The sequence below is a fragment of the Rhinoraja longicauda genome, chromosome 7 (genome assembly GCF_053455715.1).
Source record: "Rhinoraja longicauda isolate Sanriku21f chromosome 7, sRhiLon1.1, whole genome shotgun sequence".
NCBI classification, from domain to species: Eukaryota; Metazoa; Chordata; class Chondrichthyes; order Rajiformes; family Arhynchobatidae; genus Rhinoraja; species Rhinoraja longicauda.
Genome location: NC_135959.1, coordinates 3,050,882 through 3,076,483, shown reverse-complemented (window position 1 = coordinate 3,076,483; position 25,602 = coordinate 3,050,882). Strand labels below are relative to the sequence as shown.

The following is a 25,602-nucleotide window of genomic DNA, read 5'->3' as shown; positions in this document are numbered from 1 at the left end:
CCGGGCCTACAGTGTCCGGGCCTACAGTGTCCGGGGCTACAGTGTCCGGGCCTACAGCGGTCCCCGGGCCTACAGCGGTCCCCGGGCCTGCACTGTCCGGGCCTACAGTGTCCGGGCCTGCACTGTCCGGGCCTACAGTGTCCGGGCCTACAGTGACCGGGCCTACAGTGACCGGGCCTACAGTGACCGGGCCTACAGTGTCCGGGCCTACAGTGTCCGGGCCTACAGTGTCCCCCCCCCCCCCGGGCCTAATACAGGACAAACCAATTTAGCCCAATATACGGGATGTCCCGGCTAATACGGGACAGTTGCCAACCCTAGTGGGAATGCTGAGTTCCTCCAGCAATTTGCGTCCATCTTCGGTGTAAACCAGCATCTGCAGTTCCTTCCTACACCAATATATTTTACTCTTCTTGTTTCCTACCAATGTTTGGTCAGACTTGCAGGATTCTAAAATGTCCACGCTCATCAGCTTTGCTGTGACGTTTTACTCCAGTTCCTTTGATCTAACTTTGTCTGTGACTTCTTGTTCGACACAATTAGGCCAATTTTCCCGCTTGGGTTTTTGTGCCTTTAAGGGATGTGTTTATGAACTTTGTGCAGGAAGGAACTGCAGATGCTGGTTTAAACCAAAGATAGACACAGAAAAGCTGGAGTAACTCAGCGGGACAGGCAACATCTCTGGAGAGAAGGAATCGGTTACATATTGTGTCGAGATCCTTCTTCAGACCCTGACCTGAAACGTCATCAATTCCTTCTCTCCAGAGACGCTGCCTGACCCGCTGAGTGCTGTCTATCTTTTGTTATAAACTTTGAAGAAGGGTCTCGACCCGAAACGTCACCCATTCCTTCTCTCCAGAGACGCTGCCTGTCCCGCTGAGTTACTCCAGCATTTTTGTGTCTATTCGGTTTAAACCAGCGTCTGCAGTTCCTTCCTATGCATTCCTTTTAAATGTCAGCTATTATCTAAGCAAAATCCAAAGTGCTGGAGTAACACAGGTTTTGTGTCGGGACCTGTCTACAGACTGATTGTAGCAGTGGGGAGAATGGGGAGTAGTGGGGACTTGGGCTTGTATTCACTGGAGTTTGGAAGGATGAGAGGGGATCTTAGAGAGGCGTATAAAATTCTAAAAGGACTGGACAAGCTAGATGCAGGAAAAATGTTTGCCAATGTTGGGGGAGTCCAGAATCAGGGGGCCACACAGTCTAAGAATAAAGGGGAGGCCATTTAAAATTGAGGTGAGAAGGAACTTTTTCACCCAGAGAGTTGTGAATTTGTGGAATTCTCTGCCACAGAGGGCAGTGGAGGCCAATTCACTGGATGAATTTAAAAGAGAGCTAGATAGAGCTCTAAGGGCTAGCGGAATCAAGGGATATGGGGAGAAGGCAGGCACGGGTTATTGATTGTGGACGATCAGCCATGATCACAATGAATGGCGGTGCTGGCTCGAAGGGCCCAATAGACAATAGACAATAGATGCAGGAGTAGGCCATTCAGCCCCTCGAGCCAGCACCGCCATTCAATGCGATCATGGCTGATCCCTCTCAATCAGTACCCCGTTCCTGCCTTCTCCCCATACCCCCTCACTCCGCTATCCTTAAGAGCTCTATCCAGCTCTCTCTTGAAAGCATCCAACGAACTGGCCTCCACTGCCTTCTGAGGCAGAGAATTCCACACCTTCACCACTCTCTGACTGAAAAAGTTCTTCCTCATCTCCGTTCTAAATGGCCTACCCCTTATTCTTAAACTGTGGCCCCTTGTTCTGGACTCCCCCAACATTGGGAACATGTTTCCTGCCTCTAATGTGTCCAATCCCCTAATTATCTTATATGTTTCAATAAGATCCCCCCTCATCCTTCTAAATTCCAGTGTATACAAGCCTAATTGCTCCAGCCTTTCAACATACGACAGTCCCGCCATTCCGGGAATTAACCTAGTGAACCTACGCTGCACGCCCTCAATAGCAAGAATATCCTTCCTCAAATTTGGAGACCAAAACTGCACACAGTACTCCAGGTGCGGTCTCACCAGGGCCCGGTACAACTGTAGAAGGACCTCTTTGCTCCTATACTCAATGGCCTCCTCCTGCACCTATTTTCTATGTCTACGTTTCTAAAGCTGTTAAAGAGAAGGGGGATGGGTGAAACCCTGGCCAGTGACATTATTTGTTTACTGTATAAACTTGCGAGGTGGTTTCCCAATCTGCCCTGTAACACAGAGACACTGGAGTAGGTCATTCGGCCCTTCGAGCCAGCACCACCATTCAATATGATCATGGCTGATCGTCCAGAATCAGTACCCCGTTCCTGCTGTCTCCCCATATCCCTTGATTCCGTTAGCCCTAACAGCTGTATCCAACTCTCTTGAAAACATCCAGTGAATTGGACTCCACTGCCTTCTGTGGCAGAGAATTCCACAGATTCACAATTCTCTGGGTGAAAAAGTTTTTCCTCATTTCAGTTCTAAATGGCTTATTCTTAAACCGTGACCCCTGGTTCTGGACTCTCCCAACATCGGGAACATTTTTCCTGCATCAAGCCTGTCCAATCCCAAAATAAGTTTAGAGCACAGAAACAAGTTTAAGTTTAATGATTCCGCATGAAAACAGGCCCTTCGGCCCATCGAGTCCACGCCCACCATCGATCACACCTGTCACACTAGTTCTACGTTATCCCACTCCCTACACACTAGGGACTACTTACAGAGGGCCAATTAACCTACGAACATGTATGTCTTTGAAATGTGGGAGGAAACCGGAACACCTGGATAAACCCCATGCAGGGTTGCCAACTATGTCCCGTATTAGCCGGGACATCCCGTATTTTGGGCTAAATTGGTTTGTCCCGTATGGGACCACCCTTGTCCCGTATTAGGCCCGGGGGTTGCTGTAGGCTCGGGCACTGTAGGCCCGGACACTGTAGGCCCGGACACTGTAGGCCCGGACACTGTAGGCCCGGACACTGTAGGCCCGGACACTGTAGGCCCGGACACTGTAGGCCCGGACACTGTAGGCCCGGACACTGTAGGCCCGGACACTGTAGGCCCGGACACTGTAGGCCCGGACACTGTAGGCCCGGACACTGTAGGCCCGGACACTGTAGGCCCGGACACTGTAGGCCCGGACACTGTAGGCCCGGACACTGTAGGCCCGGACACTGTAGGCCCGGACACTGTAGGCCCGGACACTGTAGGCCCGGACACTGTAGGCCCGGACACTGTAGGCCCGGACACTGTAGGCCCGGACACTGTAGGCCCGGACACTGTAGGCCCGGACACTGTAGGCCCGGACACTGTAGGCCCGGACACTGTAGGCCCGGACACTGTAGGCCCGGACGCCCGGGCGCGGCCTAATGGAGGTTGCTTAGCAACCCGCCTCCCGGCTCGGGCGGCCGCCGTTGGCGGAGTGGGAGCACATGGCCGCTGGCCGGGTGAGGTCACGTGGGGCACGGGGCAGTGATGTCACCTTTTGCCCCTTATTTGGGAGTGAGATAGTTGCACCCCTAGTTGGCATGGACGTTTTGGGCCGAAGGGCCTGCTTCTGTTGAGGGTGCAGCGAGAATTCACTGGGATGTTGCTTGGTATTTTTGGGGGTCTCATTGAGTTATAGTGGTAGAGCATGGAAACAGGCCCTTCGGCCCAACTCATCCATGCCAACCAAGCTAGTACCAATTGCCTGCCTTTGGCCCAGATCCCTCTAAACCTACCCTATCCATGTACCTGTCTAGTTTGGGTTAGAGATGGTGTGGAAACAAGCCCTTGGACCACTGAGATCGCGATGACCATCGATCACCTATTCGCACCGGTTTAGTTTAGAGATACAGTGTGGAAACAGGCCCTTCGGCCCACAGAGTTCGCGCCGACCCGCGATCACCCCGTACACTAGTTCCGTCCTGCGCTCCGGGTCAATTAACCTACGAACCTGAACGTCTTTGGAATCTGGCAGGAAACCAGAGCACCCGGAGAAAACCCACGCGATCACTGGGAGAACGTGCAAACTCCACACGGCACAGGCAGCACCCGAGGCCGGGATCGAACCCGGGTCTCTGGCGCTGAAAGGCAGTGGCGCTACCGCTACGCCACCGTGCCACCCACCAAGTGTCTCCATTGTGAGGAGAGGCTGGGCTTGTATCCCTTGGAGTGCAGGGGACCTACTGGAGGTGTACGAGATTGAGAGGCGAAGGTAGGATGGATGGAATTTGTCCCTGCAACCAAGATTTTCACGCAAAGTGTGATGTGTGTACAGAAGGAGCTGCCAGAGGATTAGCAAGTTTGCTGATGATGCAAAAGTGAGTGGTTTTGCAGATAGCGAAGACGGTTGCGAACGATTACAGCAGGGTCTGGATCGATTGGCCAGGTGGGCGGAGGAATGGTTGATGGAATTTAACACAGAGAAGCGTGAGGTGTTGCATTTATGGACGTCTAACATGGGCAGGACCTACACAGTGAATGGTAGGCCTCTGGGTAGTGTTGTAGAGCAGAGGGATCTAGGAGTACATGTGCATTGTTCCTTGAAGGTCGAGTCGCAGGTAGATAAGGTGGTCTAAAAGGCTTTTGGCACTTTGGCCCTCATCAGTCAGAGTATTGAGTATAGAAGTTGGGAGGTCATGTTGCAGTTGTATAAGACGTTGGTGAGGCCGCATTTAGAATATTGTGTTCAGTTCCGGGCACCGTATTATAGAAAAGATATTGGCCAGCTTGAAAGGGTTCAGAAAAGATTTACGAGGATGTTGCCAGGATTAGAGGGTGTGAGCTACAGGGAGAGGTTGAGTAGGCTGGGTCTCTATTCCATGGAGCGCAGGAGGACGAGGGGAGATCTTACAGAGGTGTATAAAATCATGAGAGGAATAGATCGGGTAGATGCACAGAGTCACTTGCCCAGAGTGGGGGAATCGAGGACCAGAGGACATAGGTTCAAGGTGAAGGGGAAAAGATTTAACAGGAATCCGAGGGGTAACTTTTCCACACAGAGGGTGGTGGGTGCATGGAATTAGCTGCCAGAGGAGGTGGTTGAGGCTGGGACTATCCCAACATTTAAGAAACAGATGGATAGGACAGGTTTGGGGGGCTAAGGATAAGGGAGGAAGGATATTCTTGCTATTGAGGGCGTGCAGCGTAGGTTTACTAGGTTAATTCCCGGAATGGCGGGACTGTCATATGTTGAAAGACTGGAGCGACTAGGCTTGTATACACTGGAATTTAGAAGGATGAGAGGAGATCTTATCGAAACGTATAAGATTATTAAGGGGTTGGACACGTTAGAGGCAGGAAACATGTTCCCAATGTTGGGGGAGTCCAGAACAAGGGGCCACAGTTTAAGAATAAGGGGTAGGCCATTTAGAACGGAGATGAGGAAAAAGAGTCAGAGAGTTGGGAATCTGTGGAATTCTCTGGAGGCCAATTCTCTGAATGCATTCAAGAGAGAGCTGGATAGAGCTCTTAAGGATAGCGGAGTCAGGGGGTATGGGGAGAAGGCAGGAACGGGGTACTGATTGAGAATGATCAGCCATGATCACATTAAATGGCGGTGCTGGCTCGAAGGGCCAAATGGCCTCCTCCTGCACCTGTTGTCTATCATCTAGCTATCGATATGGACCAAACGCAGGCAGGTGGGACTAGTGTAGATGGGGCATGTTGGCCGGTGTGGGCAAGTTGGGCCGAAGGGCCTGTTTCCACACTGCATGACTCTGTCCGTAACTCGCGCTGTCTGTAACCATGTTTAAGATGAGGGAGGAGATCAGAGAATGCATCAATCTTTGGACCACATGCTGGCTGGGAACCATATCGATGTTTAACTTTGGGTTTACTCTTGTCACGTGCACCAAGATAAGGTGGAAAGCTTTTGTTTGCCAGCTATTCAATCAAATCAGATAAAATAGATCAGTGCGAACAAGCCAAACTCAAGCACAGCAGGTAGTGCGAAGAGAAAGATAGAGTGCAGAATGTGTAGGAAAAAAAACTGCAGATGCTGGTTAAAATCGAAGGTAGACACTCAACACTGGATTAACTCAGCGGGTCAGGTGAGCACCTTGGGAGAGAAGGAATGGGTGATGTTTCGGGTCGAGACCCTTCTCCATTCCTTCTCCCCCGAGATGCTGCCTGACCCGCTGAGTTACTCCAGCATTACGAGTCTACCTACAGAGTGCAGAATATAGTTCTCAGCATTGTAGCGTTAAAAACTAAGGAAAGATACGATTGCAGAATATGGATCTCAGCATTGCAGTGTAACAGTGGTGTACCGGTAGAGCTACTGCCTCACAGCGCCGGAGACCCGGGTTCCATCCTGACTACGGGTGCTGTCTGTACGGAGTTCGTACGTTCTCCCCGTGACCTACGTGGGTTTTCTCCGAGATCTTCGGTTTCCTCCCACACTCCAAAGACTTACAGGTTTGTAGGTTAATTGGCTTGGTATAAAATGTAAATCGTCCCTAGAATGTGGGGATCGCTGGTTGGTGTGGACTCGGACTGGGCCAAAGGGCCTATTTCCGCGCTTTATCTCTAAACTAAAACAAAACTAAACCAAGCTAAAAAGTTCCACAGACAAAGTCCAATGTCCGCAATGGGGCAGAGGTGAATCGGACAGTGCCCTAGCTTATGGAAGGGCCGTTCAGAAGCCTGATAACAGAGCTGGTTCTGAGTCTTGACTATTGACTATTCAGAGTGTCGCTGAGGATCCTTCATTGCTTCTACTCTGGGGCTGTAGAGAGCATCCTGTCCGGCAACATTACAGTCTGGTTTGGGAACAGCTCTGCCCAGGACAGGATGGCCCTGCAGAGAGTAGTGCGTTCGGCAGAACGCACCATGGGAACTACACTCGTCCCCCTGCAGGACCTATACATCAGGAGGTGCAGATCCAGAGCAAGCAAGATCATGAGGGACCCCTGCCACCCCAGTAACGGACTGTTCCAGATGCTACGGTCAGGCAAACGCCTCCGCTGTCACGCTGTGAAAACGGAGAGGATGAGACGGAGCTTCTTCCCACAGGCCATCAGGACTGTCAACTTTGATAACCCCAGAGACTAAATTTATTAACTTTATTTATATGCTGTAACTGTAATTATTTTTGTGCACAACCCGCAGGCATTGCCACTTTCATTTCACTGCACATCGAGTATGTGTATGTGACAAATAAATTTGACTTGACTTGACTTGACTTGAATTGACTATTGACTATTGTCTGGTGGTGCGCGCTTTCGAGTTTCTGTACCTTCTGCCGGATGGGAGCAGGGAGGAAGAAGGAATGACCGGGGTGGGACAGGGACACGTCTTTGATGATGTTAGCTGCTATCCCGAGGCAGCATTAAGTGTAGATGGGGTCGATGGTGGGGGGTCTGGTCTGTGCGATGGACTGGGCTGCAATTTCTTGTGTCCTCGGGCAGGGCTGTTCCCAAACCAAGATGTGACACCACCCAGCAGTAGGCTTTCTCTGGTGCATCTGCAGAAATTTAGTTCAGTTTATTGTCACGTGTACCGAGGTACAGTGAAAAGCTTTTGCTGTGTACTAACCAGTCAGCGGAAAGCCTATACATATTATGTTGAAAGACTGGAGCGACTAGGCTTGTATACACTGGAATTTAGAAGGATGAGAGGAGAAGGAGAGGCCACAGTTTAAGAATAAGGGGTAGGCCATTTAGAACGGAGATGAGGAAGAACTTTTTCAGTCAGAGAGTTTTGAAGGTGTGGAATTCTCTGCCTCAGAAGGCAGTGGAGGCCAGTTCGTTGGATGCTTTCAAGAGAGAGCTGGATAGAGCTCTTAAGGATAGCGGAGTGAGGGGGTATGGGGAGAAGGCAGGAACGGGGTACTGATTGAGTGATCAGCCATGATCGCATTGAATGGCGGTGCTGGCTCGAAGGGCTCAATGGCCTACTCCTGCACCTATTGTCTATTGTCTATTGTCTATTGAGATCTTATCGAAACGTATAAGATTATTAAGGGGTTGGACACGTTAGAGGCAGGAAACATGTTCCCAATGTTGGGGGAGTCCGGAACAAGGGGCCACAGTTTAAGAATAAGGGGTAGGCCATATAGAACGGAGATGAGGAAAAACTTTTTCAGTCAGAGTTGTGAATCTGTGGAATTCTCTGCCTCAGAAGGCAGTGGAGGCCAATTCTCTGAATGCATTCAAGAGAGAGCTAGATAGAGCTCTTAAGGATAGCGGAGTCAGGGGGTATGGGGAGAAGGCAGGAACGGGGTACTGATTGAGAATGATCAGCCATGATCAGCCATGATCACATTAAACTGTGGCCCCTTGTTCTGGACTCCCCCAACATTGGGAACATGTTTCCTGCCTCTAACGTGTCCAACCCCTTAATAATCTTATATGTTTCGATAAGATCTCCTCTCATCCTTCTAAATTCCAGTGTATACAAGCCTAGTCGCTCCAGTCTTTCAACATATGACAGTCCCGCCATTCCGGGAATCAACCTAGTAAACCTACGCTGCACGCCCTCAATAGCAAGAACATCCTTCCTCCGCTGTCATGCTGTGAAAACAGAGAGGATGAGACGGAGTTTCTTCCCACAGGCCATCAGGACTGTTAAATCTCATATCACCGGGGACTAATTTAATTATTCATTATTAATTTATTTTGTGTGTTAATTTTTTTTCTTTTCTATTCTGTTTTGTCGTTTAGCACAATCCTCGGGCGTTGCCACTTCCATTTCATCTTATCATATCATCATATCATATATATACAGCCGGAAACAGGCCTTTTCGGCCCTCCAAGTCCGTGCCGCCCAGTGATCCCCGTACATTAACCCTATCCTACACACACTAGGGACAATTTTTACATTTACCCAGCCAATTAACCTACATACCTGTACGTCTTTGGAGTGTGGGAGGAAACCGAAGATCTCGGAGAAAACCCACGCAGGTCACGGGGAGAACGTACAAACTCCTTACAGTGCAGCACCCGTAGTCAGGATCGAACCTGGGTCTCCGGCGCTGCATTCGCTGTAAAGCAGCAACTCTACAGCTGCGCTACCGTGCCGCCCTTGTATATGTATGTGACGAATAAAGTTGACTTGACTTGACTTGACTTGATACGATACCATTAAAATGCAGAATATATCTCCTAATCTGAGGAAAGACATTCTAGCCTTAGAGGGAGTACAGAGAAGGTTCACCAGATTGATCCCTGGGATGGCAGGACTTTCATATGAAGAAAGATTGGATAGACTAGGCTAGGCTGAGGGGTTGGAGAGGCTAGATGCGGGAAGTTTCTTCCCGATGTTGGGGAAGTCCAGAACCAGGGGTCACAGTTTAAGGATAAGGGGGAAGCCTTTTAGGACCGAGATGAGAAAACATTTCTTCACACAGAGAGTGGTGAATCTGTGGAATTCTCTGCCACAGAAGGTAGTTGAGGCCAGTTGATTGGCTATATTTAAGAGGGAGTTAGATGTGGCCCTTGTGGCTAAAGGGATCAGGGGGTATGGAGAGAAGGCAGGTACAGGATACTGAGTTGGATGGTCAGCCATGATTATATTGAATGGCGGTGCAGGCTCGAAGGGCCGAATGGCCTACTCCTGCACCTATTTTCTATGTTTCTATGTTTCTATAACTCATCTATCAATTCACAGATTTTTGTTATGTTTCTGCAAGTTTCTGTCGACTAAAATGGCCGCCGTGGCCTGCTACGGTTTTTATGGTCGAGTGTTCTATCTTGCTCTGCTCTATTATCTTTGCTCCAGACTGACGCAGACAACCACGCTATCTGTTTCGTGTCTATCTAATGAACTTAACACTTGTTTCAATGAGGTTTTTTTATACCCCCCCCCCCCCCCTCTGCCAGGAACTGGGGAGAGTATCCTCTCGGCACTGAGCGGTCTATCGTCTCTTCCTTGGAAAGCCCGATCTAAGATAGAGCGGCACCTGCAAATGCTCGCTGTCTGCCAATGGGTCGTCTCCTTTCTCATGATGGGTAGGTCGCCTGTGGCATTTAACGTGTTGCGTTCGCAAGGTGACAGGTTGCCGGAGGAGAATTGGGCCATTCGGCCCGTCGAGTCCACTCTGCCGTTCGATCACGGCTGCTCTCCATCTTCACTGATTGTGGATGATCACATTGAATGGCGGTGCTGGTTCGAAGGGCTGAATGGCCTCCTCCTGCACCTATTGCCTATCTCCACCTCCTCATCCCATTTTCCTGCCTTTCCCCCCCCCCCCCCCCCCCTCATCTCCGTTCTAAATGGCCTACCCCTTATTCGTAAACTGTGGCCCCTGGTTCTGGACTCCCCCAACATTGGGAACGTGTATCCTGCCTCTAACGTGTCCAACTCAGGGGGAGAACGTACAAACTCCATACAGACGGCACCCGTGGTCGGGATCGAACCCGGGTCTCTCGGGCGCTGCATTCGCTGCAAGGCAGCAACTCTGCCGCTGCGCCACCGTGACCGCCCTTAAGGAAGGTGGGACAACATAGAGCAAAGGGCCTGTGATCGGTCGTCGGCCAGGACTCGGTGGCCCGAAGGGTCTGTTTCCATGCTGTATGCAGCGCCGGAGACTCGGGTTCGATCCCGACTATGGGCGCCGTCCATACGGAGTTTGCACGTTCTCCCCGTGACCTGCGTGGGTTTTCTCCGAGATCATCGGTTTCTTCCCACACTCCAAAGGCGTGCGGGTTTGTAGGTTAATTGACTGGGTAATATGACCCCTTGTTACTGATGTTGGGGAAGTCCAGAACAAGGGTTCACAGTTTAAGGATAAGGGGGAAGTCTTTTAGGACTTTTAGAAATTGTCCCTAGTGGGTGTAGGATAGTGTTAGTGTGCGGGGATCTCTGGGCGGCACGGACCCGGTGGGCCGAAGGGCCTGTTTCCACGCTGTATCTCTAAATCTAAATCTCTAAACTAAACTCAAAAAAATTAACGTGACAATGGGGATGGTTTGGTTTTATATTGGGCCCTTCTTCATTGCCCTGGTCTTGATTTTCTGTGCTTTTATTTTTGTTTCTTGCAGGTATCGTTTGCGCCATTATCCTGTCATACATTTTCTTCACCAATTGCTGGCCAATAGCAGCTCTGTACTTGTCATGGTTGATCATTGACTGGGATACGCCCAACCGAGGTACGTGATTTTTTGGGGTGGCGCAGGACCGGGTTCGATCCTGACCACGGGCGCTGTCTGTCTGTCCGGCCTTTCTACCTCCTCACAGCGACCCTGCGAGTTTTCCCTCGAGATTTCCCCCCCGCACTCCAAAGACCGGCGAATTTACGGGCTAATGGGCTTCGGTAAAAGCAAATTGTAAATTGGCCCACCGATTAAACAAATTTTTTTTTCTGGCAACTGGTGGCCTGACAGCCGCCTCGCAGCGAACGCAGCGCCGGAGACCCGGGTTCCATCCCGGCTGCGGGCGCTTTCTGTACGGAGTTTGTACATTCTCCCCGTGACCTGCGTGGGTTTTCCTCCGAGATCTTCGGTTTCCTCCCACGCGTGCAGGTTTGTAGGTTAATTGGCTTGGTGTGAATGTAAAAATCGTCCCTAGTGGGTGTAGGATAGCGTTGGTGTGCGGGGATCGCTGGTCGGCGCCGACCCGGTGGGCCGAAAGGGTCTGTTTCCGCGGTGTGTGTCTAAACTAAATCCGGACAAAATTACGAGAGTGCACTTGAAATCCCCCTCCCCCTCCCCCCAGATGTCACGTCTCCCCCCCCCCCCCCCCCCCCCCCGAATATATGGGGCGTAGGCCGGGTGAGGCGGCTGATCTCGACCTCATCCGGACTTCCGCGGATGATCGACGTGTCAAATTTGCTCCCTGTGGTAGCGCAGCGGTAGAGTTGCTGCTTTACAGCGAATGCAGCGCCGGAGACTCGGGTTCGATCCTGACTACGGGTGCTGCACTGTAAGGAGTTTGTACGTTCTCCCCGTGACCTGCGTGGGTTTTCTCCGAGATCTTCGGTTTCCTCCCACACTCCAAAGACGTACAGGTATGTAGGTTAATTGGCTGGGTAAATGTAAAAATTGTCCCTAGTGGGTGTAGGATAGTGTTAATGTGCGGGGATCACTGGGCGGCACGGACTTGGAGGGCCGAAAAGGCCTGTTTCCGGCTGTATATATATGATATGATATGATATGAACCTCAGAACTAATGGACGTTGCTTTGGGAAGGAGATGAGGATTTTTTTTGGTCAGAGGGTGGTGAATCTGTGGAACTCATTGCCACAGATGGCTGTGGAGGCCAAGTCAGTGGATTTTTTTTGTAAGGCAGGGATAGATAGATTCTTGATTTCCTCCCACGCTCCAAAGACGTACAGGTTTGTAGGCTAATTGGCTTGGTGTAAGAAATGTAAATTGTTCCTAGTGTGTGTGGGATAGTGTTGGTGTGCGGGGATCGCTGGTCGGCGTAGAGTGGACGTGGAGAGGATGTTTCCACCAGTGGGAGAGTCTAGGACCAGAGGGCACAGCCTCAGAATTAAAGGATGTTCCTTTAGGAAGGAGGTGAGGAGGAATTTCTTTAGTCAGAGGGTGGTGAATCTGTGGAATTCATTGGCACAGACTGCAGTGGAGGCCAAATCAATGGATTTTTTTTAAGGCAGAGATAGATAGATCCTTGATTAGTATGGGTGTCAGGGGTTATGGGGAGAAGGCAGGAGAATGGGGTTGGGAGGGAGAGATAGTTCGGCCATGTTGAATGGTGGAGTAGACTCGATGGGCCGAATGGCCTAATTCTGCTCCTTGGATTTTATGAACTTTTTGATCTTCTGGTGCAAGAGACCCTGACAAAGTCGGCAGGTCGACCAAAAGGTTTGTGTCTGGTCGCTCTCCGCCTGACAAGAATATCCACTGGCTTGTCCTCCACAGCTGTCCGTGGCAATGAATTCCACAGATTCACCGCCCTCTGGTTAAAGGTTGTGTGTATTATGGAGCCAGCTGCCAGAGAGGGAAGTTGAGGAAGTGCAATAACTATATTTAATCGACACTTGGGCAGGTGCAAACATCCCAATTCTGATCACTTATGAATGTTATGATAGATGCAAAAAGCTGGAGTACGTTTTGGTCTCCAAATTTGAGGAAGGATATTCTTGCTATTGGGGGCATGCAGCGTAGGTTCACCAGGTTAATTCCCGGAATGGCGGGATTGTCGTATGTGGAAAGACTGGAGTGACTGGGCTTGTACACGCTGGAATTTAGAAGGATGAGAGGGGATCTTATCGAAACATATAAGATTATTAAGGGATTGGACACGCTGGAGGCAGGAAACATGTTCCCAATGTTTGGGGAGTGCAGCGCCAGGGGCCACAGTTTTAGGCCATTTAGAACGGAGATGAGGAAAAACTTTTTCAGCCAGAGAGTTGTAAAATCTGTGCAATTCTCTGCCTCAGAAGGCAGTGGAGGCCAATTCTCTGGATGCTTTCAAGAGAGAGCTAGATAGAGCTCTTAAGGATAGCGGAGTCAGGGGGTATGGGGAGAAGGCAGGAACGGGGTACTGATTGTGGATGATCAGCCATGATCACATTGAATGGCGTTGCTGACTCGAAGGGCCGAATGGCCTCCTCCTGCACCTATTGTCTATTGTCCATTGTAACTCAGCAGGACAGGCAGCATCTCTGGAGGGAAGGAATGGGTGACGTTTCGGGTCGAGACCCTTCTTCAGGTTTCGACCCGAAACGTCCCCCATTCCTTCTCTCCAGAGATGCTGCCTGTCCTGCTGAGTTACTCCAGCTCTTTTCAATGCCTATCTTTGGTTTTTAAACCAGAATCTGCGGTTCCTTCCTACGCGTGTGAATTTTTTATGTTGCTTTTTGGGGGGAATCTTTTTGAGATAATGTGGGAAATGTGGGATAATGCTTTTGCTTTCCAGGAGGCCGGAGGTGTGCGTGGGTCCCGAACTGGGCTGTGTGGCGATATTTCCGGGAATACTTCCCCATCAGAGTGAGTAGATTAAAAAAGCCAGGACTGCCCGCGTCCTTCGAAACCATCGGCGTTCGCGTGACTTGAACTTGCGCGGGTGATTTGGCTCTGATACCTCGGGTCAGTTTTACTCTTGTCACGTGTGCTGAGTGAGGTACAGTGAAATGCTTTTGTTTGCCTGCTATCCTATCCGAGTATTTGTAATTGGGGCGTCACGTTGGGGCAGCGGTAGAGTTGCTGCCTCGCAGCGCCGGAGACCCGGGTTCCATCCCAACTCCACGTGCCGCAAAATGCTGGAGTAACTCAGCGGGTCGGGCAACTTCCAGGAGAGAGGGAATGGGTGACGTTTCGGGCCGAGAAGGATGAGGGGAGACCTTATCGAAACGTATAAGATTATTATGGGGTTGGACACGTTAGAGGCAGGAAACATGTTCCCAATGTTGGGGGAGTCCAGAACAAGGGGCCACAGTTTAAGAATAAGGGGTAGGCCATTTAGAACGGAGATGAGGAACAACATTTTCAGTCAGAGAGTTATGAATCTGTGGAATTCTCTGCCTCAGAAGGCAGTGGAGGCCAATTCTCTGAATGCATTCAAGAGAGAGCTAGATAGAGCTCTTAAGGATTGCAGAGTCAGGGGGTATGGGGAGAAGGCAGGAACGGGGTACTGATTGAGAATGATCAGCCATGATCACATTGAATGGCAGTGCTGGCTCGAAGGGCCGAATGGCCTCCTCCTGCACCTATTGTTTATTGTCTATTGAGAACCTTCTTCAGACTCCAGGTGCTGTCTGCACGGTGTTTGTACGTTCTCCCCGTGACCTGCGTGGGTTTTCTCCGAGATCTTCCATTTCCTCCCACCTTCCAAAGATGTACAGGTTTGTAGGTTAATTGGCTTGGTATAAGTTGGTATAACTTCTTCTGCAGTTGTATAGGGCCCTGGTAAGACCACATCTGGAGTATTGTGTACAGTTTTGGTCTCCTAATTTGAGGAAGGACATCCTTGCAATTGTGGCAGTGCAGCGTAGGTTCACGAGATTGATTCCTGGGATGGCGGGACTGTCATATGAGGAAAGATTGAAAAGACTGGGCTTGTATTCACTGGAGTTTAGAAAGATGAGAGGGGATCTTATAGGGACGTATGAAATTATAAAAGGACTGGACAAGCTAGATGCAGGAAAAATGTTCCCAATGTTGGGGGAGTCCAGAACCAGGGGCCACACAGTCTAAGAATAATGGGGAGGCCATTTAAAACTGAGGTGAGAAGGAACTATTACACCCAGTGAGTTGTGAATTTGTGGAATTCTCTGCCACAGAAGGCAGTGGAGGCCAATTCACTGGATGAATTTAAAAGAGAGTTAGAAAGAGCTCTTGGGGCTAGTGGAATCAAGGGATATGGGGAGAAGGCAGGCACGGGTTACTGATTGTGGACGATCAGCCATGATCACAATGAATGGTGGTGCTGGCTCGAAGGGCCGAATGGCCTCCTCCTGCACCTATTTTCTAAATCTCTGCCTTAAAAATATCCATATCCTCTACAACCGTCTGTGGCAATTAATTGCACAGATTCACCGCCCTCTGACTAAATATGTTACCAGACCTCAGGGGTCTGAGCTACAGGGAGAGGTTGAGTAGGCTGGGACTCTTTTCCTTGGAGCGTAGGAGGATGAGGGGTGCTTTTTCAGAGGTGTATAAAATCATGAGAGGAATAGATCGGGCAGATACACAGTCTCTTGCCCAGAGTAGGTGAATCGAGGATCAATAGACAATAGGTGCAGAGGGCACGAGCCTCTTCCTTTCGACAATGGAATGTTGGCCTTCATAACAAGAGGTGTTGAGTATAGGAGCAAAGAGGTCCTTCTGCAGTTGTACAGGGTCCTAGTGAGACCGCACCTGGAGTACTGTGTGCAGTTTTGGTCTCCAAATTTGAGGAAGGATATTCTTGCTATTGAGGGCGTGCAGCGTAGGTTCACTAGGTTAATTCCCGGAATGGCGGGACTGTCGTATGTTGAAAGACTGGAGCGACTAGGCTTGAATACACTGGAATTTAGAAGGATGAGAGGAGATGTTATCGAAACGTATAAGATTATTAAGGGGTTGGACACGTTAGAGGCAGGAAACATGTTCCCAATGTTGGGGGAGTCCAGAACAAGGGGCCACAGTTTAAGAATAAGGGGTAGGCCATTTAGAACTGAGATGAGGAAAAACTTTTTCAGTCAGAGTTGTGAATCTGTGGAATTCTCTGCCTCAGAAGGCAGTGGAGGCCAATTCTCTGAATGCATTCAAGAGAGAGCTAGATAGAGCTCTTAAGGATAGCGGAATCAGGGGGTATGGGGAGAAGGCAGGAACGGGGTACTGATTGAGAATGATCAGCCATGATCACATTGAATGGCGGTGCTTGCTCGAAGGGCCGAATGGCCTCCTCCTGCACCTATTGTCTATTGTGTGTGGGAGGAAACCGAAGATCTCGGAGAAATCCCACGCAGGTCACGGGGAGAACGTACAAACTCCGTACAGACAGCGCCCGTAGTCGGGATCGAACCCGGGTCTCCAGCGCTGCATTCGCTGTAAGGCAGCAACTCTACCGCTGCGCCACCGTGACCACCCAGTACAACGCAAGAGGCGGGCCCTTCGGCCCACTTTATCTGTGCTGGACATGATGCTATCTAACTCTGACCTTGCACTTAATCCACACACCACACTGGCGTTGATCCAGATGGTAGCTTTCCAGGAGCACTCAGCTCTCCGTCCTTGTGCTGACCCTGTGCTTCCACAATGTAGACTGAGATACCAGTGACCTTGGGTGCAAGGCCACTGTGCTGAAACCAGCGCTCTGGAAAATCACTTGCACCAACTTGTACACTCCCCTTTAACTTGATTTTACTTTCACCAGGCAAGAGGCAAGCTAAAAACACAGAACACAGAGCATAGAACAAACATCGAACACAGAACATAGAACAAACATAGAACACAGAACATAGAACACAGAACACAGAACAAACATAGAACACAGAACAAACATAGAACAAACGTAATACAAACATAACGAACAAACATAACAAACATAGAACATAATAATAATAATAATAATGTATTTTATTTATATAGCGCTTTTCATATACTCAAAGACGCTTTACAGAGAACAAACATAGAACAAACATAGAACATAGAACAAACACAGAACACACATAGAACACAGAACAAACACAGAACAAGCATAGAACATAAAACGAACATAGAACATAGAACGAACATAGAACGAACACAGAACGAACATAAAACATAGAACGAATATAGAACATAGAACATACACAGAACACAAAACATAGAAGCGGCACGGTGGTGCAATGGCAGAGTTGCTGCCTTGCAGCGCTAGAGATCCGGGTTCCATCCCGACTACGGGCGCTGTCTGTACGGAGTTTGTACGTTCTCCCCGTGACCTGTGTGGGTTTTCTCCGAGATCTTCGGTTTCCTCCCACACTCCAAAGACGTGCAGGTTCGTAGGTTAATTGGCTGGGTGTATACAATGAATGTTTTTTTTTAAATTGCCCCTGGTGTGCGCAGGATGGTGTTAATGCGCGGGGATCGCTGGTCAGGGCTGACTCGGTGGGCCGAAGAGCCTGTATCTCTAAACAAAACTAAACTAATAGAACGTAGCACATTCTTTAGACTACACTTAGGACTTTAAGAGTTGCAGTGCGGAAACAGGCCCCCTCGGCCCACCAAGTCTGGGCCAATCAACAATCACTCCTTGCACCAACACTATCCTACACACGAGGACATACGTTTTGGGTGAGAGGAGCAAAGCTTAACAGAGGCTTGTGGGAGGAAACCGGAGCGCCCGGAGAAAACCTACACAGGTCAGGGAGAGAACGTACAAACTCCGTACAGACGGCACCCGAAGTCGGGATTGCACCCGGTCCTCTGGCGCTGTAAGGCAGCAGCTCTACCCGCTGCGCCACCGTATTAAAGCATGTGTACAAGAGTAAAATCCAGCGCTGGGTGCAGAGATCGGTTGTAACGTGGCAGTGATCGGGTTATCTGGTGGTTGAAGCTTGTCACCCTTGTATATGTGGTCTTATCAGTTGAGACGATAACCTGATTAGGTTCCTGACACAGGCCGGCACGGTGGCGCAGCGGTAGAGTTGCCGCCTTACAGCGAATGCAGCGCCTGAGACCCGGGTTCCATCCCGACTGCGGGCGCCGTCTGTACGGAGTTTGCATGTTCTCCCCGTGACCTGCGTGGGTTTTCTCCGGGCGCTCCGGTTTCCTCCCACACTCCAAAAGACGAGCAGATTTGTAGGTTAATTGGCAACGGTGGAATTGTAAATTGTCCCGAGATCTTCGGTTTCCTCCCGCATTCAGAACACGTGCAGGTTTGTAGGTTGATTGGCTTGCTGTATGTGTACATGTGTACAGAGATGAGGAAAAACTTTTTCAGTCAGAGAGTTGTGAATCTGTGGAATTCTCTGCCTCAGAGAGCAGTGGAGGCCAATTCTCTGAATACATTCAAGAGAGAGCTGGATAGAGCTCTTAATGATAGCGGAGTCAGGGGGTATGGGGAGAAGGCAGGAACGGGGTACTGATTGAGAATGATCAGCCATGATCACATTGAATGGCGGTGCTGGCTCAAAGGGCCGAATGGCCTCCTCCTGCACCTATTGTCTATTGTCCCTAGCAGAAGGGCCTCTTTGCTCCTATACTCAACTCCTCTTGTTTATGAAGGCCACAATGCAAGCTCAGATCCATACCGAGCGCATGGTAACCGGGGTTAGACACGAAAAGCTGGAGTAACTCAGCGGGACAGGCAGCATCTCTGGAGAGAAGGAATGGGCGACGTTTCGGGTCGAGACCCTTCTTCAGGCTGATCCAGGTGACTGGGACTCTGGCCAGCAACGTGTAAAGGCAGACGTTTTGGATTCTAGTTGCGCTCCATCAGCTATTTCCACTCTAACTACTGAGTAAACATTGTAAAACACCCAGATAAGGGACAGAGGAGGCATTGCAGGTTCAACAGCTCTGCCTCACGTGGGCACCAGTATGGAGAGTCGTGCCAGAATCATTGACAGAGGGTGGGATATTCCCCACACGTCACTCGGCAGTAATTGAGGCAAAGTCCAGAAGCTGCTATCACTCATCACTCATCACCCTCTGGCCCAGTATTAGGGGTTGCCAACTTCCTCACTCCAAAATAAGGGACAAGGTGACGTCGCCGCCCCGCGCCCCAAGCGACCTCACCCAGCCAGCGGCCACATGCTCCCGCTCCACCAATGGCGGCCGCCCGGGCCGGGAGGCATGTCGCTACGCAACCTCCGTTAGGCGAACGCACTCGGCCCCGCTCCCCGAACACACTGTTAGAAACATAGAAACAGAAACATAGAAAATAGGTGCAGGAGTAGGCCATTCGGCCCTTCGAGCCTGCACTGCCATTCAATATGATCATGGCTGATCATCCAACTCAGTATTCCATACCTGCCTTCTCTCCATGCCCCCTGATCCCTTTAGCCACAAGGGCCACATCTAACTCCCTCTTAAATATATCCAATGAACTGGCCTCAACTACCTTCTGTGGCAGAGAATTCCACAGATTCACCACTCTCTGTGTGAAAAAAACCTTTCTCATCTCGGTCCTAAAAGACTTCCCCCTTATCCTTAAACTGTGACCCCTTGTTCTTGACTTCCCCAACATCGGGAACAATCTTCCTGCATCTAGCCTGTCCAACCCCTTAAGTTAGCCTACACTGTCCGGGCCTACAGCGGCCCCTGGGCCTACAGCGGCCCCCGGTGCCTGTAGGCAGTGTCTAGGCCTACTGCGGCCCCCAGGCCTGCAGTGTCCGGGCCTAAAACGGGACAAGGGAGGTCCCGTACGGGACAAACCAATTTCAGCCCAAAATACAGGATGTCCCGGCTAATACGGGACAGTTGGCGACCCGACCCTCTGGCTCAGTATTCTGCTGCTTGGTATCGTAGTTTAATTTATACAGCGTGGAAATAGGCCCTTCGGCCCATCGAGTCCGCACCCCAATGAAGGATCCCCGCACATTAACACTATCCTGCACTGGGACAATGTAGGATTGTCTTAAAGATAGCAGAGTCAAGGGATATGGGGAGAAGGCAGGAACCGGGTACTGATTGTGGATGGTCAGCCATGATCACAGTGAATGGTGGTGCTGGCACTAAGGGCCGAATGGCCTATCCCTGCACCTGTCTATTGTCTATGTAGAGCCGTACAGCGTGGAAACAGGCCCTTTGGCCCAACATGCCCCATCTATACTAGTCCCACTGCCTGCGTTTGGCCAATGTTCCTCTAAACCTGTCCTTTCCATCTACCTCTCTAAATGTTTCTTTAACGTTGCGAGAGTCCCTGCCTCAACTACATACCTCTTCGGGCAGCTCATTCCATCCACCCATATATATATATATATATATAGACAATAGGTGCAGGAGTAGGCCATTTGGCCCTTCGAGCCAGCACCGCCATTCAATGTGATCATGGCTGATCATTCTCAATCAGTACCCCGTCCCTGCCTTCTCCCCATACCCCCTGACTTTTTCAGTCAGAGAGTTGTGAATCTGTGGAATTCTCTGCCTCAGAAGGCAGTGGAGGCCAATTCTCTGAATGCATTCAAGAGAGAGCTAGATAGAGCTCTTAAGGATAGCGGAGTCAGGGGGTATGGGGAGAAGGCAGGAACGGGGTACTGATTGAGAATGATCAGCCATGATCAGATTGAATGGCGGTGCTGGCTCGAAGGGCCGAATGGTCTCCTCCTGCACCTATTGTCTATTGTCTATTGACTCCGCTATCCTTAAGAGCTCTATCTAGCTCTCTTGAATGCATTCAGAGACTTGGCCTCCACTGCCTTCTGAGGCAGTGGAGGCCAATTCTCTGGATGCTTTCAAGCGAGAAGAACGGTCTCGACCCAAAACGTCACCCATTCCTTCTCTCCCGAGATGCTGCCTGGCCCGCTGAGTTACTCCAGCATATAGTGCCTACTTCCTACCAGCCAGTCGATTGATTCAGGGGCAGTTTCTTCCCAGCTGATTCTCAGGCTACTGAACCGGCCTCTCACCATCTAGAGAACGGTCCTGACCTCCTATCTACCTCATTGGAGACTATCTTTAATCGGACTGTGCTGGACTGTATCTTGCAGTAAACATTATTCCCTTTATCCTATATCTGGACTCTGTGGACGACTTGATTGTAATCATGTGGAGAGGCTGCTTCTTCTTGTAGGAGAGTCTAGGACCAGAGGGCACAGCCTCCGGATTAAAGGACGTTCCTTTAGGAAGGAGATGAGGAGGGATTTCTTTAGTCAGAGGGTGGTGAATCTGTGGGATTCTTTGCCACAGACGGCTGTGGAGGCCACAAGTCAGTGGATATTTTTAAGGCAGAGCTCGATAGATTCTTGATTAGTGCGGGTGTCAGGGGTTACAGGGAGAAGGCAGGAGAATGGGGTTAGGAGGGAGAGATAGATCAGCCATGATTGAATGGGAGAGTAGACTCGATGGGCCGAATGGGCTGAATTCTGCTCCTATCATTTTTGTGAACTAATGTATAGTCTTTTTTCTGCTGGCTAGTTAGCACGCAGCAAAAAGCTTTTCACTATATCTCACTCACTACAATGTTGGGAGAGTCCAGAACCAGGGGCCACACAGTCTTAGAATATAGGGGAGGCCATTTAAAACTGAGGTGAGAAGGAACTTTTTCCACCCAGAGAGTTGTGAATTTGTGGAATTCTCTGCCACTGAGGGCAGTGGAGGCCAATTCACTGGATGGATTTAAGAGAGAGTTAGATAGAGCTCTAAGGGCTAGTGGAATCAAGGGAGAAGGCAGGCACGGGTTACTGATTGTGGACGATCAGCCGTGATCACAATGAATGGCGGTGCTGGCTCGAAGGGCCGAATGGCCTCCTCCTGCACCTATTTTCTATGTTTCTATGTTTTTTTCTCTGTACACCTGATAATTAAACTAAACTGAACCTTACATGAGCCAGGTGCATGATCTTCTGAGGCAACTCTTTATTAAACTCTGTGTTGGAAAAAATGCAACTCTTTCTGTAGTTTTCCCTGAGTACATCTTTGCCAACAATGTTGAAAGTTTTCTGGGGCTTTTGCAATCCCAAGTTAAACTCTGCACCTCGTTTTTTTGCAATTGGAGCATTTTATTCCTGTCTGACTTTCTCTCCAAACTTGGCCATGAGTTCCAAAACTCGACATATCAATTTTCAGACAATCCAACAGCAAATAGTTACTGTACTGTCTGTGTAAACACTGTTGCCAGTTTACTGGCTGGCACTGACAAGTTACTTCTGCTCCTGACCAAATAGTAATAGGCATTGGAAATAGGAGAGGTAGAGAAACATGGAAAATAGATGCAGGTGGGGGCCATTTGGCCTTTCAAGCCAGCACCACCATTCATTGTGATCATGGCTGATCGTCCACAATCAGCCTGCCTTCTCCCCATATCCCTTGATTCCACTAGCTCCTAGAGCTCTATCTAACTCTCTTTTAAATTCATCCAGTGAATTGGCCTCCACTGCCCTCTGTGGCAGAGAATTCCACAAATTCACAACCATCTGAGTGAAAAAGTTTCTTCTCACCTCGGGTTTAAATGGCCTCCCCTTTATTCTTAGACTGTGTGTGGCCCCTGGTTCAACACCCCCAACATCGGGAACATTTTTCCTGCATCTGGCTTGTCCAGTCCTTTTTATAATTTTATGCGTCTCTATAAGATCCCATCTCATCCTTCTAAACTCCAGTGAATACAAGCCCCAGTCTTTCCTCGTATGACAGTCCCGCCATCCCGGGGATTAACCTCGTGAATCTACGCTGCACTGCACTGCCAGATCCTTATTAGTCCCAGTCTTTCCTCTCCTCCATCTCTTCACACCCCCATCCCCAACTCTTTACTTTCAGTCTGAAGAAGGGGTCAAGACCCGAAACATCAACCCACCCTTTCTCTCCAGAGGCGGTCATGGTGGCGCAGCAGTAGAGTTGCTGCCTCACAGTGCCGGAGACCCGGGTTCCATCCCGACTACGGCTGCTGTCTGTGCGGACTTTGTACGTTCTCCCCGTGACCTGCGTGGGTTTTCTCCGGTTTGCTCCCACACTCCAAAGACGTACAGTTTTGTAGATGAATTGGCCTTGGTGTAAATGTAAAAATTGCCCCTCTTGTGTGTAGGGTAGTGTTAGTGTGTGGGGACAGACCCTGTGCTGGTCGGCACAGACCCTGTGGGCCGAAGGGCCTGTTTCCGCGCTGTATCTCTGAACTAAAATTTTAAAATACTAAACTAAACAAAGAATGAAGAGTTGCGAATTGTGAAATCGGAGCAAGGAATATAGAGGTTGGGGAGAAATGGGTGGGAGTCCAATAGACAATAGACAATAGACAATAGACAATAGACAATAGGTGCAGGAGGAGGCCATTCGGCCCTTCGAGCCAGCACCGCCATTCAATGTGATCATGGCTGATCATTCTCAATCAGTACCCCGTTCCTGCCTCCTCCCCATACCCCCTGACTCCGATATCCTTAAGAGCTCTATCTAGCTCTCTCTTGAATGCAAGTCTAGTTGGGGCAGAGGGGTGGGTGGAAAGTGTCGGGGGGAATAAAAGAGGGCGTAGGTTATTTAGAGAATTCAATATTCAAACCTGTGCATTGCAAGCTACCCAAGCAGAATTTGAGTAGGATACGGAAAACCCTAGTTACTCCAGCACTCTGTGTCTATTTTTGGTGTAAACCAGCGTCTGCAGTTCATCAGGTCACAAGTGATGGGAGCAGAATTAGGCCATTCGGCCCGTCAGGTCTACTCCGCCATTCAATCATGGCTGATCTATCTCTCTCCTTCCTAACCCCATTCTCCTGCCTTTTCCCCTTAACCCCTGACACCCGCACTGATCAATAATCTATCCATCTCCGCCTTCAAAATATCCACTGACTTGGCCTCCACAGCCTTCTGTGGCAAAGAGTTCCACAGATTCACCACCCTCTGACTAAAGAAATTCCTCCTCATCTCCTTCCTACAGGAGCGCCCTTTAATTCTGAGGCTGTGCCCTCTGGTTCTAGACTTCCCCCACCAGTGGAAACATCCTCTCCACATCCACTCCATCGGGGCCATACAAACAGTTCATACTGTTTGCTCCTTGTGGAGTATCTGATGCTTGATGTTAACCCCCAGAGCTGAGATTCCCCCCCCCCCCCCCGATGCAGGAGCTTGATCGCCCCGACGAGCAAAGCCCACCGCTGGCTACGGGAGTCAAAGATCGTCCCGTCAACGGAAGGTTCGAGGCCCCCGACCGCTGGAGGACAAAGAAGGGAAGCGGTTGAACTTTTTTTTTTCCCCGCCTTCCATCACAGTGAGGAATGTGGAGGAGTTCAACGGTATCACAAAATGCTGGAGTAACTCAGCAGGTCAGGCAGCATCTAGGAGAGAGGGAATGGGTGACGTTTTGGGTCGAGACCCTTCTTCAGACTGACCCTTCTTCAGAATGTGGAGGAGTCACTGTGGTGGATGTCCATGTTGGACTGTATTGTGTGTGTGTGTGTGTGTGTGTGTGTGTGTGTGTGTGTGTGTGTGTGTGTGTGTGTGTGTGTGTGTGTGTGTGTGTGTGTGTGTGTGTGTGTGTGTGTGTGTGTGTGTGTGTGTGTGTGTGTGTGTGTGTGTGCTGTTGCTTTTTTTTTTATTACTTTTTTTAAATGTCTTCAACACACATAGTACAGAATACATACAACATGGAGGAGATACATGTTCAGTTGCACCTGTTTTCACGTATATTCTCTTCTTTTCATGTCTGTTATGATCATGGTTAATAACGACTTCCTCTTTGGTAATAATAATAATAATAATAATAATGCATTACATTTATATAGCGCTTTTCAAACACTCAAAGACGCTTTACAGGGATTTCTAGAACATAGAGAAGTGAATAAATAGATAAATAAGTAAACGAACAGAGAAAGGAGACAGAGGGTGGGGTGACCTTCAGTGGTTGAAGGCAGTGCTGAACAGGTGAGACTTCAGTGATGTTTTGAATGTGGTGAGTGAGGAGGAGTTTCTGACGGTTTGGGGTAGTGAGTTCCAGAGGGTGGGAGCAGCGATGGAGAAAGCCCTGTCCCCCCCCAGGATCTGAGTTTGGTCCGGATGGGGGGGGACAGGAGATTGGCAGCAGCAGAGCGGAGGGTGCAGGTGGGAGTGTGCCTGTGGAGGAGGTCAGTCAGGTAGGATGGGGCCAGGTTATGGAGGGCTTTGTAGGTCATGAGGAGGATTTTGTACTGGATTCTCTGTGGGATGGGGAGCCAGTGGAGCTTGTAGAGGACGGGGGTGATATGGTCACGGATCGGGGAGTGGGTGAGTAGACGGGCAGCGGAGTTTTGAATAATAATCCACATATTACCTAAACAAGGGTATCACTCATCATATACCTCTCGTTCCACCTATGAATTGACTACTGTAACTGTGATATTAACCAAACGATCAACAGGTGTAATAAAAATAAAAATAAATACGAAAAAATAAATAAATAAATAGATAAATAGATAGATGGATGGATAGATGTATTTATTCATAAAATACTGGAGTAACTCAACGGGTCAGGCAGCATCTCAGGAGAGGCCCATGACAGAAAGGTCAGACTGGGAATGGGAGGGGGAGTTGAAGTGCTGGGCCTCCGGGAGATCAGTTTGGTCAATGCGGACCGAGCGCAGGTGTTCCGCGAAGCGATCGCCGAGCCTGCGCTTGGTTTCGCCGATGTAAATAAGTTGACCTCTG

The 25,602-nt window shown here is 49.7% G+C and overlaps 1 protein-coding gene across 2 annotated transcripts in view; it reads left to right on the top strand.

Annotated features, from left to right (window-relative positions):
- Positions 1-25,602, top strand: part of dgat2 (diacylglycerol O-acyltransferase 2) — a 47,458-nt gene that overhangs the window by 8,200 nt on the left and 13,656 nt on the right. The window contains exons 2-4 of one of the 2 annotated variants that reach the window (XM_078402946.1): positions 9,790-9,918; positions 10,951-11,058; positions 13,790-13,860. In XM_078402946.1, coding sequence (XP_078259072.1) covers positions 9,790-9,918; positions 10,951-11,058; positions 13,790-13,860 — 308 coding nt within the window. The remainder of the gene's footprint in view (positions 1-9,789; positions 9,919-10,950; positions 11,059-13,789; positions 13,861-25,602) is intronic. The other variant, XM_078402947.1, reaches the window with a different exon arrangement.